At 42.8% G+C, this 18,172-nt stretch overlaps 1 protein-coding gene across 1 annotated transcript; it reads right to left on the bottom strand.

Annotated features, from left to right (window-relative positions):
- Positions 1–10,488: 10,488 nt before the first annotated feature.
- On the bottom strand, positions 10,489–17,382 carry LOC120060077 (transcription factor HIVEP2-like). The gene is made up of 6 exons (XM_039009141.1): positions 13,761–17,382; positions 12,997–13,172; positions 12,559–12,734; positions 12,255–12,353; positions 11,267–12,114; positions 10,489–11,067 (listed from the first exon to the last, which is right to left on the bottom strand). Exons 1-6 carry the CDS (start codon positions 17,208–17,210, stop codon positions 10,600–10,602), a joined length of 5,217 nt encoding a protein of 1,738 aa, XP_038865069.1. The 5' UTR covers positions 17,211–17,382; the 3' UTR covers positions 10,489–10,599.
- Positions 17,383–18,172: the final 790 nt, after the last annotated feature.

The following is an 18,172-nucleotide window of genomic DNA, read 5'->3' as shown; positions in this document are numbered from 1 at the left end:
TCTGATAGGCGTGCACTAAGATACAATGATACAGCATAGAATTAGAATTACTTGAACTAATATGGACATATTCTTGTTCCAAGTTCAATGTTTCTGTGAAGGATGACAGTTAATGAGACAAATCTTATAGCCCTATTTCACACACTCACAAAGAAAACGCCCTGATTAGTTTCTCAAGCTTGGAAATTAAAAGCAGTGCTATATACTAATAGTATTTGATATACTACTGTATAAGAAAAGCCAAGGTCAAACCAATCTTTATCAGAATAGCTGAAATAATATTTTCCAATTTTATTTCAACTGTTTTCTCTTGTTTATGTATTTTATTACCCTTAATGACATAGTCGATCAGATTAGCAATTTATAATCTGTCAACCTCCACTGTCTGTTTGACTATTGAAGTCTGGTAGTGCTTGACTGTGGCCTGTTTACGTGCATATAATTAGCCTGCTGCCTGGGTGCATACCCTCTACTCAGTCTCAACTCACAGGCAGAGCAGAGTAGTCAGAGCACATGGCACCTGTTCTGGGCCCATATGCTATTTTAGGAACTTCTTAATATGGGCATGTTATTTATTTTTTTACAATCTTACGCTTGTTGTTGTAAATTGTAGATAGATTAATGACACTTAAAAAGATCACTTTAAATATCCAGCAAAGTACTTAAGTGACTACCCAACTGAGTTTTAATTTCTTCTGAGTAAATGTAAATTCTGACATACTGTATCTATTTCTATTGCCTAATACATTCCAAGAAAAACTTTGAACAGAACATTAATTCGATACAACGGGACATGTAAAAATGCATTTGGCCTATACTGTAGCTGACAACTTCTCATAAAACACCAAAGAACAAGAGGTTCCATCACGATAGAAACATTACACTGCTTCAACGAGTGTGACAAGTCACCCATTCCCCCCCAAAAGTAAGCTTATCCTAAATACATTCAAACGTACAATGCAAACTTACAATGCACAAGACAGAAAACACATACCCATGAAAATATTTCATTCTACACCATCCAAAACTCAAATATCTGCAAACAAACGCATAGAAGATATTGAACTGCTTCTTACCAAAAGGTCCAGGATCTAGGAGAGGGGAAAGGAGACGTGAAGAGGGGGGTAAGAGAGAGAGGGGGAGCTCTAACTCTGGCCCCACAAATATAACAGCTGTGAAGAAGACCTCAAAATAAACCACCGGGACATAACAGAGAGACAGGGGAACAAATTGACAGCGACACAGAAAGAGAGAGGCCATAGAGAAATAATAACATATAAATCGCATCCCCTGTTCAGAACGTCCCACAATGAAACCACACAAACCTTATGCCTCTAAGCTTGTAATGACCTACCGACAAGAGTTATGTTGATGTTTACCAAGAAACGTTAAGGACTTTGTAACAGTATTATCAGGGGTCGCGTTAACGCAGGATTCGCATTTGTCACGCAGAAAAGGAAAGACAGAACGCAGAAAATAGGCTACATCTTGTTGCGTTTTATAAAATGCTTCTTATTGTAAATTCTGCTCGGTTTTCAGTCAGGGTTCGCTCCAAATCGTTCATGTAAAAGGACTACTTTTTTGCTTTTTTTTTAGTTGCACTTCTACACTCCGATGAAATGTTTTTGCTCTGACTGATGTGCAGACTATTGTAGACTACTTTTGTCCGGTACTTTCCTCCTGTTTAGTATTTCTCTGGTAGCTCGTTAAAATGCTAGATTCTTCAAGCAAAACATTAGGAAATGTATCTGGCTACATTCTTTCTACGATAAACATTGAGAAATATGATGGCCATGCATCGTTTAGTTCTTGCACGCCCCAATCACTTCATTGATGCAAAACACCACTGTTGACTTTAAATATAAAACGCAGGTGAAATGGTTTAAAACGCATGTGTTTTATGGTCTGCGTTTTAAAAATGCTGATTTCTGAAAGCTAATGCGACCCATGGTACTATGTAGATTCATAAACTATACAACCAGCAATCATATTTTGCTCACCCTCCAGCATATTAGAACTGAATTAATAGACAGCGAATACATTTTATGACTAAACGACACACGAAATCCATTGTATAATTGATCATGGTATTCTTAGTAACAGTGCCTGGAATGTGAAGGATTGAGTTTATGTGCAATTGACGTTCTCCCCTTTCTCAAAGTAACAGTTGCCTGTACTGATCATTCATCACCAGAAGATGTCAGTAGAATATAAATCTCTATTCACTTCATTCTGGAGAGTTCTCCCGCCCAGGACAAATATGATATAATCTGAAACATCACTGTGTTTTCTCTATCCTGACTGTCCTGTAACGATGTCAATAACTAATCAAGGGAATTAGTGACTGCTTTAATAAGAGGTAAATAGTCTGTAACTTGGTGAGTTAACACTAACACTGCCTTTTAGTTAGTTAAATAGTTCTTCAAAGTTCTTGAAATGTTCCGGATTGACTGACCTTCATGTCTTAAAGTATTGATGGACTATCGTTTTTCTTTGCTTATTTGAGGTGTTCTTGCCATAATATGGACTTGGTCTTTTACCAAATAGGGCTATCTTCTGTATACCACCCGTACCTTGTCACAACACAACTGATTGGCTCAAACACATTAAGAAGAAAATAAATTCCATAAATTAACTTTTAACAAGGCACACCTATTAATTGAAATGCATTCCAGGTAACTACCTCATGAAGCTGGTTGAGAGAATGCCAAGAGTTTGTAAAGTTGTCATCAAGATAGAGGGTGGCTGCTTTAAACAATCTAAAATCTATTTTGATTTGTTTAACACTTCCTTAGTTACTACATGATTCAATGTGTTATTTCATAGTTTTGATGTCTTCACTATTATCCTACAATGTAGAAAATAGTACAAATAAAGAAAAACCCTTGAATGAGTAGGTGTGTCCAAACTTTTGACTGGTACTGTATGTATATATATATATATCATTTGTAAGTCCAAAGATGGATGTAGCATCTACAGATTGCCCCTTTAAATCTATCAAAAGTGTGCGAGTTTGAGCATGTGTCTATTAGGTCTATGGATATTTTTTTATCAGCATGAATTAGATTGAGCAATAAAAGACCCACTTTTATTCCATAGGCTGGGATCCATACTATGCAGCTGTTGCAAAAGCACAATTTCACTGGCTGTCAACTGGTTTCAAAAACAATGATTGATCGGCAGCTTAAACTTCTTCAATTCAACAATTATTGGGTTCAAATACACATTTAGATTTGTGAACAGCCATCCACTTCAATCCGTAAGGCACAAATAGTTAAATGAGAGAGCAGCAGTGATTCACATCAATACGCTATCTAGTTATCAATTATAAATTATATCCGTATCGCCGTAGGCTACACCACTGCAGTCATCCTTACCTCCAGGCGTTTATTCGAGTTGGATCATCTTTGGATGCCGACAGCAGTCGCACCATTGGAAGACATAGCTTGGACTGTAGCCTACAAAAGCCTCTTCCTGCTCTTTTCCCGCGATCCATCAAACACATTTGGTATGTCATCATAGTGGTCTCTGACTTGTGGTCAGACTCGCTCAGGTGGACCAAATTTATAATTGTGCCTTTTTTCAATGCTGATTTGAATGTCATTGAGTAAACAGAGAAGTGTTTTCCCAAGCATCCTTTCTGAATTTGAAAGTAATCCTCGAAGTAATTATCTATTTTTTCAAAAGTATCTGTCATCTGATTAGAATATTTTTGCTGGTAACGTCACGGATTACAGTTCGTTTTTTTGTAATCCCTTACATGTAATGGATTACATGTAATCCGATACTCCCCAACCCTGCTCATGGGGACACTACGTCACTGCAAAATCTACTGGTAGAGCTCGAAACTTCAAGCCCCTTGGGTGCTGCCATAGAGTTACATTAGAACTGCCCATCCAAGAAGGCTCAAGATCATTGGCCATAGATAAAATGACATCAAATCATATTATATCTACCGTAGCTTTGATTGGAGTGATCATGTCAACATCATACTTTCAAAATCTTAGCTAGCAAGCTAGCAGTCATCATCATGAATCAAGTCAGCAGGGTGGCAGGTAGCCTAGTGGTTAGAGTGTTGGACTTGTAACCGAAAGTTTGCAAGATCGAATCCATGAGCTGATGAGGTAAAAATCTGTCATTTTGCCCCTGAACAAGGCACTTAACCCACTGTTCCTAGGCCATCATTGAAATAAGAATTTGTTCTTAACTGACCTGCCTAGTTAAATAAAGGTAAAATAAAATAAAAAAGTCAACAATCTACTGGCAAATCCTTTTCAGATGAAGAGAAATTCTAGATAAAACATATCGGTGCTCATCAGCCATTGGACATAAACATTACACAACAAGTTGGAAATCGCAAATTCAACAATGAGTGGTTTGGAAGGAATCAGTGGCTAACTGCAAGCGTTGCAAAGCAGTCACTAGCCTGCTATTCAGTGGAGTGGGTGTGTGGTCCAAGTCTGGGTTTAATGGTCTCTTTTCCAAGCTTAAAAGGATAAACATTCAACACGATGGGCCAGAAAAGGTTGAATACATTGGCCATGCAGTCAATCCAGTATGACTTCTGCTGTGTTCAAAACAACTGGGAAGTGGGAAATCTCAGACTTCAGTGAGTTCAAGACAACTGGCAACTCTGAAAAAAACTTGCACCGACTGGAAAAATACGTTTTGAATGGTCATCCAATTCAGAATTCAAAGTCGGGGACTTGGGTCTTGTATGCTGCTACATAAATTATGTAATATATCAGGGAGATATGTATACTGTAGCTAAGAACGTAATACTAAGTGTATGTTGTGTAGAAAGCTGTTAGTAGCTCATGTGCCTCACCCTAATAATTTGGTGCCTTTCCCCCTCCTAACTTAGCCTACTGTTCTGACTTGGTGGTGCACATGTAGCCAATAGCCTGTTTTAGAGAAATTGTACCATTGAATATTATAAGAACTTTGTCTGCTTATATGCACCCCTTTATTTATCCTACGGTTCTGACTTGGTATACAGGGAGAATACTGTAAGAATGGCCCATGTCCTAAATTCTGTCGCTGTACATTTAAAAAGTGCTGACCAAATAGTTATGGCCATCATAGCTCGCTCATTAATGTCTTAATCGAAATGACAGATTACCTCTTATCCGCTCGCCGTCACCTTATGCCATAGTTTGTTCATCTCAATTGTCAGTAGAAACGACATTTGTTTAAGCAAGTCAGCCATATCAGCTGTTTTTTTTAAGACAGTAAATCATTTCATGTTGTTTTGCTACCATGCTGTGTTGTCATGTGTTGCTGCCTTGCTATGTTGTCTTAGGTCTCTGATAATTGTAGTGTTGTGTTGTCTCTCTTGTCGTGATGTGTTTTGTCCTATATTTATTTATTTTAATCCCAGCCCCTATCCCCGCAGGAGACCTTTTGCCTTTTGGTAGGCCGCCATTGTAAATAAGAATTTGTTCTTAACTGACTTGCCTAGTTAATTAAAGGTTAATTAAATTTAAAAAAGAAATGAGGCTGTTTCGCTGCCAGGCAAAGCTCTGCTGATAGCCAGGTGTAGCAGTGGTAAGGATTCACTCTATGATGCTGAAAAGAAAGCTCAGCTTTATGTAGGCCCTAACAGTTTGTGGGCACCGCAAGTCACCATTATAGTGCAATTCATGTATTGTTTAGTGTTGTGTTGTGCAATGGCTTTGCTGGCATGCATCTAAAAAAAAAAAAATGGGGGGAGTTTGCCCAAACAAGATTTACATGCTAAAATCGCCCCTGCCATACAGTATGACCTGTGATAGCATGTAAATGGAGTCGGTAAAGTGATAGCTACCCCAGACATCATGGTGAGAGTTAAAGCTGAGTATAACGTATTTTAAATCAATCTACACTCATGTCTCAGCTGTGAAACTGTAAATGTCAAGTCAATTTGCTAACGTCATGTTAACTTCAATATTTAAAATGCAGCCATTATTTTTTACCTCTTAAAAGATATCTACAATCCACATAAAAAGTTGTGAATTCAACACTGAAAATTCAACCCAGAAAAAAAACTGCACATTAAGGAAATATGAATTTCAGTGTACAAGTATTTACATTTGTAGCGGAAACAAATGAATTAATCCACCCATCTTCTTCACCTAAAACCTAAAAGAACATTCACACTTAAAATTAAAGGGAAGAAAATTGTAAAACTTAAATGCACTGTACATGCATACTTACAGTGACTTCAGGAAGTATTCATACCCCTTTACTTATTTCACATTTTGGTGTGTTACAGCCTGAATTCAAAATGGATTAGATAGATTTTTTTTCACCCATCTACACACAATACCCTATAATGACAAATTGAAAACTTTTTTTTCTTTTTTTTCTCTAAATGTATTGAAAATTAAATACAGAAACATCTCATTTACATATCTATTCACACCCCTGAGTCAATACATGTTTGAATCACATTTGGCAGTGACTACAGCTTTGAATCTTTCTTGGTAAGTCTCTAAGAGCTTTGCACACCTGGATTGTACAATATTTGCACATGATTATTTTTTTAATTCTTCAAGCTCTGTCAAGTTGGTTGTTGATCATTGCTAGACAGCCATTTTAAAGTTTTACCATAGATTTTCCAGCCAATTTAATTTAAAACTGTAACTAAGCCACTCAGGAACATTCAATATTGTCTTGCTAAGCAACTCCAGGTTATATTTCCCCTCGTGTTTTAGGACATTGTCCTGATGAAAGGGGAATTTGTCTCCCAGTGTCTGTTGGAAAGGAGACTGAACCAGGTTTTCCTCTAGGATCTTGCCTGTGCTTAGCTCAATTCCAATGATTTTATCCCCCAAAAAACTCCCTTGCCAATAACAAGCATACCCATAACATGATGCAGCCACCACCATGCTTGAAAATATGAAGAGTGGTACTCAGTGATGTGTTGTGTTGGATTTGCCCCAAACATAACGTATTCAGGATATAAAGTACATCTCTTTACCACATTTTTTGCAGTTTTACTTTATTTCCATATTGCAAACATGATGCATGTTTTGAAATATTTATATTCTGTACTCTGTCATTTAGGTTAGTACTGTGGAGTAAATACAATATTGTTGATCCATCCACAGTTTTCTCCTATCACAGCCATTAAACTCTGTAACTGTTTTAAAGTCACCATTGGCCTCACGGTGAAACCCCTGAGCGGTCTCCTACCACTCCGGCAACTGAGTTAGGAAGGACACGTGTATCTTTGTAGTGACTGGGTGTATTGACACACCATTCAAAGTGTAATTAATAACTTCACCATGCTCAAATGGATATTCAATGTCTGCTTTTTTTTATTTTAACCCATCTACCAATAGGTGCCCTTCTTTGCGAGGCACCGGAAAAACTCCCTGGTCTTAGTGGTTGAATCTGTGTTTGAAATTCACTGCTCGACTGAGGGACCTTACAAATAATTAAGTGTGGGGTACAGAGATGAGGTAGTCATTCAAAAATCATGTTAAACACTATTATTGTTCACAGAGTCCATGCAACTTATTATATGGCTTGTTAAGCACATTTTTCCTCCTGAACATACTTAGGCTTGCCATAACAAAGGGGTTGAATACTTATTGACTCAAGACTCATTTCAGCTTTTCATTTTAAATTAATTTGTAAACATTTCTAAAAACAGAATTCCTTTTTGACATTAATGGGGTATTGCGTGTAGGCCAGTGACACAACATCCAAATGTAATACATTTTGGCTGTAACACAACAAAATGTGGAAAAAGTCAAAGGGTGTGACTACTTTCTGAAGGCACTGTAGATAAGGATCACTTAAAAGAAGTGGAATGTTTGAACTCACAATAGCTCACACGATAGTTTTTATTTCTCCTCACTAACCATCTCAGTCAGTTATCAAAGTTAGGATGAAAGTGCTTATTTCAATTCATAAAGGTTCAAAGGCCTAAACAAGTTAAACAAGTTTTTGATTAAGCCATAAGTTATAAAGCAATGACATGACATCATAAGGATCTCATAATTATCGGTCAGTGGGACACACTGTTGCATAAGTGGAGATAATATACAGCATATAAATAGTAGTCAAATATTTTCCATCATCAATAAGAGAGTACTTTTCAAATATATAAAGACATCTCGCAAGTATACATAATATTCACTTCTCTATTTGTGCAATAGCATAAAGATAAAAACACAACGTTGAGAATCTGCAACATAAAACATGTCAAATAGATACATTTACATTAAACGTAGCTGCACAAATCAGCAATTTAATTATTCCACAAAGTAAAAGCTATGTTTTAGTGCAATATTCATTGATGGTAAATAACACTGTCACGTCAGACAATTCTGATTAAAAGTTCCTTCAAAATGATATTCACTTTTCCCTTGCTTAATATGCTCGTTCAAAACATAGGTGGAAAGCAAAGAAAAGGCACGGACAGACCTTTGCTGTTCAATCAAAAGCACCAAACTGGACAAGAAGCAAGTCTACGCTAAATTTGGTCAGACTCCATTTTCAAATACTTTCATATTTCAGATACTTTTGTTGTTATTTCCCCTCCAATTTTTTCAATAATCAAACCCTTAACTATCATCACTCGATATGAATGCAATAACAGCCTATATTCAAAGTAGTCAAATCAAATCAAATGTTATTGGTCACACACACACATATTTAGCAGATGTTATTGCGGTGGTAGCGAAATGCTTGTCCACGTATACATGTCCACATATACATGTGTATGCACATACTGTATGTGTTAAGAGTGGGTTATGGAGTATAATCAACATCAATAAGTATGTTTGTGTGCAAGTGTATGCAAGCTTAATTAATATATAAGCATTTACTTTAGTACCATGTTTTGCACCTGTGGCCACCACTTCAACTGACTTCTTGCTTGTCCTTCGCTATGAATATTCATGCTGACCTACATGTTCAAAAACTCTTAATTCATAGAGAAATTCATAGAGAGCATGAAGTCTGTGTCGTTTCTGTATTTCAAGGTTTGTTCTTGGCTCAGATATAGATATAGTCTGTGGGAGGGAGACAGGAGGGAAGGGGCTTGTTAGATGATTGGCCTTTACACTACTTGCATGCAGAAACCTGAACCGACTGAGAGGAGAGCCTCCAACACCCAACCAAAAGGGCCTGGATGAAGTCATTTTGTATGTCTGACTGCCTGTCTGTCTGTCTAGAGGAATGAGATTGAGAGGGACTGTGGGTGTATTCTGGTCCCAGATCTGCTTGTGCTGTCTTGCCAACTCCTATGTGACCATAGAAGTTGGCAAGACAGCATAAACAGATCTAGGACCAGGCAAGCTGGGGACTGGACGATGGATGAGAGGCTCAGCTGCTCCTGGAGGAAGCGCCAAGGTACACTATATGTACAAAAGTATGTGGACACCCCTTCAAATTAGTGGATTCGGCTATTTCAACCACACCCGTTGCTGACAGGTGTATAAAATCGAGCACACAGCCATGCAATCTCCCTAGACAAACATTGGCAGTGGAATGGCCTTACTGAAGAGCTCAGTGACTTTCAACATGGCTCCATAATGGGATGCCACCTTTCCAACAAGTCAGTTCATCACATTTCTGCCCTGCTAGAGCTGCCCCGGTCAACTGAAAGTGCTGTTATTGTGAAGTGGAAACATCTAGGAGCAACAACGGCTCAGCCGCGAAGTGGTAGGCCACACAAGCTCACAGAACGGGACCGCCGAGTGCTGAAGTGCGTAAGAATTGTCTGTCCTCGGTTGCAACACTCACTACCGAGTTCCAAACTGCCTCTGGAAGCAACGTCAGCACAAGAACTGTTCGTCGGGGGCTTCATGAAATGGGTTTCCATGGCCGAGCAGCCGCACACAAGCCTAAGATCACGATGTGCAATGCCAAGCGTCAGTTGGAGTGGTGTAAATGTCACCGCCATTGTACTCTGGAACAGTGGAAATGCGTTCTCCAGAGTGATGAATCACACTTTATCATCTGGCAGTCCGAAGGACAAATCTGGGGTTGGTGGATGCCAGGAGAACGCTACCTGCCCCAATGCATAGTGCCAACTGTAAAGTTTGGTGGAAGAGGATTAATGGTCTGGGGCTGTTTTTCATGGTTCAGACTAGGCCCCTTAGTTCCAGTGAAGGGGAATCTTAATGCCACAGCATACAATGACATTCTAGACGATTCTGTGCTTCCAACTTTGTGGCAACAGTTTGGGGAAGACCCTTTCCTGTTTCAGTATGACAATGCCCCCCGTGCACAAAGCGAGGTCCATACAGAAATGGTTTGTCGAGATCGGTGTTGAAGAACTTGACTGGCCTGCACAGAGGCCTGACCTCAACCCCATCGAACACCTTTGGGATGAATTGGAACGCCGACTGTGAACCAGGCCTAATCACCCAATATCAGTGGCCAACCTCACTAATGATCTTGTGGCTGAATGGAAGCAAGTCCAGTGGAGGCTGTTATAGCAGCAATGGGGGGACCAACTCCATATTAATGCTCATGATTTTGGAATGAGATGTTAGACGAGCAGGTGTCCACATACTTTTGGTCATGTAGTGTATGTCCCAAATGGTACCCTATTCCCTATAGAGTGCATTACTTTTGACCAGAGCCCTATGCAACCCCAGTCTATAGATGCTCCTCAGAAGTGATCCTGAGGGAGGCAATGGCCTTGGTGCAGGTCTGAAGACCCTCTTCCTGCTTAGGGTCCCTGACCGTGAGGACAGAGACAGGATCTTTCTCCTCCTCAGAGTCCCAGGGTGTCTGGTGGGGGGACGGCCTCTCCCTTTCCCGCTCCTTCTCCTGCTGCTGGGCTACTGTGTCCTCTGCACCTGGGCCCGCCACACAGGCAGATCCCTCCTTATTGCTGTCCTGGTGGAGCTCAGTCTTCTGATGGGACAGGGCTGACAGATGGGTCCGGTCAGAGCTGCAGGAGGGCAAAGAGCGCAGTACCTGGATCCCCCCGATAGGGACCATGGGGAGAAGAGTTCGAGCCTGCTGCTGGGAGTGTAGGGGAAGGTGGCTGAGGACGTTATGATGGGTACAACTGGAGCTGGAGGGACCAGGCAGGTTGGGGAGCGTGCTTCTCCTCTGATCCTAAAAACAACAAGTTATAGTGACTACCAGAAGAAACTTTTCTACAGTTTAATGCAGGGACTCCAGCGGTGGGAGAAAAAAAATGAATAAAGGTTTTATATCAAGAAATGAAGTCAGTGTAACTAGTTTTGCATGGACAAGCATACTAGTCAATCTAAACATGTGTGTATAATATAGTGTATACAACTACATTACATACCAAATCCATTTCAATGGATCCTCCCTTGTGGACAAGTTCAGCCTTGGCTTGTTGCATGGTTTTATCGCCAGACGCTCTGTGTTGTGAGCCCCCTCTACGTGGAGACACAGCCCTCAGCACCACCCTCTGTCTGCCCCGGGCCGATGGCTCCCTCCTCCCAGGCAGGTCCACTCCGCCTGGGGACATGGGCCTCTCCATGCAGGCCGGGGAGAGGTGCTGGATGGGGGTGAGGTTGGGGGAGCTGGGCCTCAGCTGGGAGGTGTCCCATCGAGGTGAGGAGCGACCCCGGGGGGAGAGGTCTCTACGGGGTGATGGGTAGCGGAGCTGGGAGGGGGACGGTTCCCTCAGAGGGGACTCCCAGCCAGTGGACAGCAGACCGGTGAACAGACATCCCTGGTCAGGAGACAGCATGGCCAGGCTACAGTCCTCCTCCACAAGCCTCTCTCTCTCACTCTGCTCCTTGTCCAGGCTGGAGGCCAAGACAGTCCTCCGGTCTGGCCCTGTCCTCTTGCCTGAGATGGAGGTATGGGTATGGCACGATGGAGGCACGATGGAGTTGGTGAGGCAGCTGGGGAGAGAACGGAAGGTACTGAGGGTACAGCCATGGAGAGCTGACGACACAACATGTGTGACGGTGGTAGCGGTGACCGACGGAGAGGCTATGTCACAGGGCTGAGGGCTGGTGCTCCGGGAGCGGATGTTTGGAGTGGAGCCACCGTCGTAATCATCATCGTCATCTTCGTCGATGTCATCTATCTCTTCATCCATGCCATCGGAGTCGTCTGCGTCTGAGAACTGGTGTTTGGCTGTGCTCAAGATCCCGGTCTTCGAGTCTTGCTGGATGTCATCTGTATTGTTTGAAAGAACAGAAAAAAGAATGAGAAATATAATATCAAATTCCTTTCTGTCATTAATTCAGTGTTACATATCTGAATAATTCATATTAGGGAGTAAAGTATAGTATACTGGTCATTGGTCAATATTTTACCAGATTCCTGTGTCTCTGTATCATCCACTGTGACTGACACACCAAGCTCAAGACACTTCTTTATGTGAGCCTTTGACTTCATATGCTTGGTCAGGTTTCCTGTAGGACAACAAACATTTAAAGATGCATCTTGTTGAGCTTACTATATTCATTACCATTCAATTGTACATTTTGGAAATAAATGTTCCTATTGTCATCAATCAATCAAATGTATAAATCCCTTTTCAAATCATCAGTTGTCACAAAGTGCGTTCATACCTCTTGTTTCATTCATTTCAATGGAATAAAAAGACGGGACACCCACCTTTCGTTTTGAAAGCGAAGTTGCAGACCCTGCAAACGTAGGGTCTGACGTCAGTGTGGGTGCGTATGTGTTTCTTCAGCATACTAGGTTTCTTACAGCGGATGCCACACTCCTCACAGATATACTTCCCTCGGCCTCTGCCCCTCACGTACACATAGTCCTCATTGGACTTGAACCTGAGGGAAGGGAAACAATCCTTCGTGTGATGTTCTATAAAAAGCTTTAGACATGCAAGGTAAGTGAAAAAACATATTTCATCTAATTCCAGGTCACCCTTAGGAAAGGGGTCTTCTGACCTCAATAGGACTACCGGGTTAAATAAATAAAGTTACAAATCGTTTGTACCACCAGGCATTACCCCTATATAAAACATTACAAACTAACATTATAATGAACACTCTATTGCTTACTGATTAATGTGATAGTATCATAACTGACCCTCCTTCAAAGATTTTGATCTGGGTTGGCGTTGGTGTTAGCGCTGCTGTTTGTTTCGAGGAGACCTCCAGGTCTTTCCAGTCCTCCTTTGCTGCTTTTACCCTGCAGCTGGCATCCTTCACTTTCCTTCCATGGCAGATCACATCCAGCTCTTTGAGCTCCGGTTTGCTCTGTAGCTAAATGAGATAGATACATAAACATTCATACGAAGAAAGAATGAAAAATAAAAATGTAACCACGTTTTCTCTCCCCACGATCTTGTCTCATCTCTGCAATTCCCCAATGGGCTCGGGAGGGGCGAAGGTCAAGTAATGCATTCCCCAGAAACCGCCAAACCGTTTGCTTAACCCGGAAGCCAGCCGCACCAATGTTTCGGAGGAAACACCGTTCAACTGACGACCAAAGTCAGAGTGATGAGCCAAGTAAAGCCCCCCCGGCCAAACCCTCCCCTAACCCGGACGACGCTGGGCCAGTTGCGCTATGGGACTCCCGGTGGGATCGAACCACAGGCTGTAGTGACGCTGCCTTAGACCGCTGCGCCACTTGGGAGTTCAAGAATAAACATTCTGTTAACATGCAGTTTAGATATGTTTAGGTAATGGAGTTAGCTAATACAGGATATTAACAATGTAATATGGTTACAATATTATACAATATTAGATCGTTTATGATGTAACTTGAGTCAAGGATTGTATACATACATTCAATATGGAAATGTAAGGGTGATTTGGACTAAATCAAAAACTAACAATAAAGGTTCTCACCAGCTCAAGCCTCTGCCTCCATAAGAGTGAGGAGGAGACCAGTTTCCCAGTCCCAGGTTGGTACATGGCAGCCATGGTGTACACCCATGTGTTAGTCTTCTGTTTGGAGCGGAGCAGAGCCAGGGTTGCACTGGTGTTGAGGTTAGGAGTGTTGGGGTTATGGGAACTGACGCGCCACGTAGTGTACACAGAGGACATAGGAGAAGTGTTGGGAGTGCTGTTCGGCTTGGTGTAGTTCAGATAGCACCAACTCACAACTGTCGTTGTGCGAAGACTTGGAAACTGAGATATCAGTTTGGTGTTTTCACCGTCAGAGATGAGGATGCCCTGACCTTTGACTAACTGCACCATCATTTCCATCTGTGCCTTGCTGTCCATGCCAGGCTCTTTGAAATCATTTAGAGACATCAGAGAGGGTGGATGTAGGCTTGTTTCGGTTGGGGAGTTGTCCATAAGGGAATCAGGACATTCTGACCCTTGTTGCTGAGGTGAGATGAAGCTTCCACTTGCTCGGTCGTCTTGAGAATGATGTGAGGATGACACAGACAAAGAGGATATAGAAGAAAGGCCTGACAGTGATGCTCCCTGGTTGGTGTCACTTTTAAACTCTGTCTTTAAACTGTACTTGCTCTCTTCGGTCACATTACAGTTCCCTAACTCCACGGCGCCCAACTCCTCCACTATCTCACCGTACATTTTCTCCTCTTTGACACGTTTCTGCTGTTTGACCTCCATTAACAGGTCCAAGCTGCTGGCCGGAGATAGCATGCGCTTGTTGGATCCACCACTGGATCCACAGTTGGTGGTGGAGATAGTCCTGGAGGTCAGGGTTAGAGGGATGCCTGTCTTAAACTTAGCTGGTGACAGATCTAGAACTTGAATCTGGGCTGGGTTGGTCAACAGTCCTCGGGGGTGTCCTAATAATGCATCTAAATTTGTGGATAAATGTGCAAAGTGAGAAGTGAGAGAGTTTTCGTATGGATCATCTACAACCTGTGACACAGTGGTGTATGTAATGCTACCGTAAGACGGCACGTGAGCCTGTATTCTAACAGGAACTAAGAGACCGGAGTGTGGTGGCTGAGGGGCAAACATTGGCAGAGACTGCGAGAGCAGAGAAGTGGTTGAGAACGACAGGGCATTGCTGAGGTACGGAGGAAGAATATTTAGCGGAAGGACTGGATGTGTAAATTCAGGGTCAACATTCAAGGACGCCTGTCTTACCAAGTTACCCCGTCTGGGTTCTGAGTAACTGGCGCCGAGTCCCGCATGTCTAACTTTGGCCATTGGAGAGAGACTGCCGTAGTCAAATGATACGCTTCGGACCTCTGGGAGCTCTCTGCGCTGAGAGTTGCATGGTGCCTGTTCTGAAGAGGAGCGTCTCATTTCATGTTGTTGACGCTGGTTCAGGACAGAGAGGGAGTGGGCGCTTCCTGGCACCGCTAAGAACTCCAACGCTTTTCCAAACTCATCCTGTCTAGCTGCCAGGGAAGCTGGCTTGGGGATAAACTCTCGCTCTCTCTCTTCTCGGTCAAACGAGAAGCTGGAGCAGTAGGATAGGTTGCTATCCTGACTAGGGCTTCGGGAGAGGCTCGTACAGGCCGACTCGAAGCTAGACTCACCAGAAGAGTGCTCCAAGTCAGCTAAGCGCAGTCTCTTCTTCTTTGGAGGGAGTTTTTCTGGGGGGAACTGAGACAGGGTTTCACTCCTCTGAGGCCATTGGAACTCCTCTACATATCTATCGGGCTCCTTCGCCTTCACCTGTTTCACCTCAGCTGCTTTCTCTTTCTCTGGACTGTCAGGTTCTACAGTCACCCTGATCTCTGGGACCTGTATGTTGGACTGGCGGACTAGCTTAGGTGTCATTTGATATGATTGATCTAACAATCTACTGTCACTCAATTGGTGTGCAAAGATCTCAGTCCTTTTATCTCGAGTTTCGGTTTGCTCCACCACTTCCATTGAGGAAGGCTTTTCCCGTCTCTGGTAGTTGTAAGACTCGTCAGAGTGAGACCTGCTTAGGGAGTTTGTGTGTTGAATCACAGAGATGACATTACCTAAAGTTCTCTTCTCTGTGGTGTCTTCCAACATTTCCATGTGCAGTCTATCACACTGTGCTCTATCCTGTGTATTCACGCTTTGGGCATGTACTTTCACTGAAGGAGTAGTGGTTAGAGCACCTTGAGAGGCTTGCTTTGAATCATAGTCCCTCATCTCTTCAGAGTGGTCGTAGTCTGTGTGATACTGGCTTGCTGCATCCTCCTCCTCCCTAATACATTTTTCCTTCCGCCGTTTCCTCGTCGCAAATTCCATCTCTACTCCAAGGTTGGAAATTTCAGAGATGTTTCCATAGTGGTCAGGAAGTTCTGTGTGTCCATCGTGTGCAGAGTGTTCAAAGGCAGCCTGTCGCCTAAGTCTCCTAATACCTCCAGGGGACGCCCTCTCATCAAAGGAGTGGCTGCCTCGCAGGCCTTGTGGCATGTCCAGACACGAACCTGAGGACGTGGGCATCGAGTTGCTCCGCACCAGCTGCCCAGAATCAGAGAGCTCTAGTTGAGCCTCTTTCATTTCTCCCCTTGTAAATGAATGTGTGTTTATTCTGATCGATTCTATCATTGATTCCTTTTCTTGTGTGAATACGCGGGAAACACCTCGCTCTGAAGACTTACGATCACTTATTAAGTCTGTAGTGCAAGTCACAACAGTTATGGCCTGTTTCGGGTTCGGTTTGTAACACTTCCCAAACATAATCTCTTGATAGGACTTGGCGTTTGTGTTGGGAGGACCACCCGTTTGGTGTTCTGCGCTCTCGGAGCGTGAGAAGTAGCCTGAGTCTGTGCTGCCTTTGCTTCCCTGGCTAGGCAGGGAGAGAGATGTGTCAGTGTCACTGCTCCTTTTCTCTGAGAGCCGGAGTGCCAGTCGCTGCTTGATGGCGCTGGATTGAATTGCACGACTGACCTGAGAAACGGCTGGAGCTTGAGCATCATTGATCTCCGGGAGCCTGGCTGAACGCTCCTCAGATAATGTCGATGTAACTCCCTGTTTCTGGGCAACGAGATTCAGTACTCTTACAGCAGTGGTGCTATCTGGTTCCTCGACTGAAACAGAGTCCAAGAACGATGAATAGTCATCATCCGTGTCAGAGCTCTGCTCAGCGTCAGAGTACAACTCTCCTTCTCCTTCTAAAGATCCCCGGTCCTCTGTGTTGGCATTGTAAGAACCCAGTTCTGAAATTGGCACTGTCCCAGCTTTGACAGAGTGAGCATGAGATTTTCTGTGTTTGTATAAATTGCTCTTGGTTTTGAAAGAGAAGCCGCAGGGAACGCAGGGGTAGGGTCGCTCCCCAGTATGTGAGCGAATATGCTTTTTAAGTACGCTGGGTTTGGCACATGCCCTCCCACAATAATCACACACATACTTCCCAGGCTTCTGCTGCTGCTTCTGCTCCATCTTACTACACACGTCCTTGGATAGCTCCTCTATCCCTGACTGGGAACAGTGTTGAAGAGACGCAGGTAAACTGGGGGAGCTCCTCTGAGGAGAGGGCCCTTCACAGTTGCCATGGGATAGCGGAAGTGCAGAAACCAAGCCATCTGCCGTTTTCTGTCTTGCAAAGGGAACTGTCTGTCTCTCCTGTGGTGGATATGATGTTAATACATTGTAATGAGGATGACTGCAGGCTTGATCCTGTAATTGGCGTAGTGATTTCCCTAATTGTCTTAGGTTCCCTGAGTCAGACTTTTCTGTTGAACCACATGTGGTTCTACTCTGGTCCTCCTCAGGTTGTGGGCATAGGTGCCACCCCTCCCCCTCCGAATCAGCCGAAGGGGGCATTTTAGTTTGGGCAGTTGTAGGCTCTGGTGCTGCCCACTTTTTCTGTGTAACTGTCTTTTTTAGACCCTCTTTAGAGCATTTCACCTCCACAGTAGTTTCTAGTGACTCCATGACGATTCCTCTTCAGGGTTGATATCCAACAGACAATAATGTCTGTTATGTAAATGTAGTAATATATGGAGATAAAGGGTCATCTGAAAGATATCAGAAAACTGAAATTATTATTCGTGAAATTGCATACCTCAAAATATTACCTCAAGGACACCCAAGCATTATCCCTACCAAAGACAGAATACACGATTCATCAGTAGATGCAAAGATAGCTTACTTACAAAAATACCGTACTTTATGTTCCTTCCTCAAATAAAAGTGGTACATAATGACCAGTGTTCACAGCAGGAAAGAAAAATCTGTCTCTTTACTAGACTCTCTCAAATACCGTTACCTCATAGTACCTCATATTACACACACACATTGTGCACCACAATCACAATGTGTGTGTGTGTGTGCGTACTGTATTTGTGTGCACTTGGACTCTAAACTCAAAGACATTGGATGTGCGTACTCTATATTATCCT

This window comes from Salvelinus namaycush, chromosome 15, assembly GCF_016432855.1.
Source record: "Salvelinus namaycush isolate Seneca chromosome 15, SaNama_1.0, whole genome shotgun sequence".
NCBI lineage: Eukaryota > Metazoa > Chordata > Actinopteri > Salmoniformes > Salmonidae > Salvelinus > Salvelinus namaycush.
The sequence above is the reverse complement of the archived record's forward strand: the minus strand, read 5'-3'. Positions and strand labels throughout refer to the sequence as shown.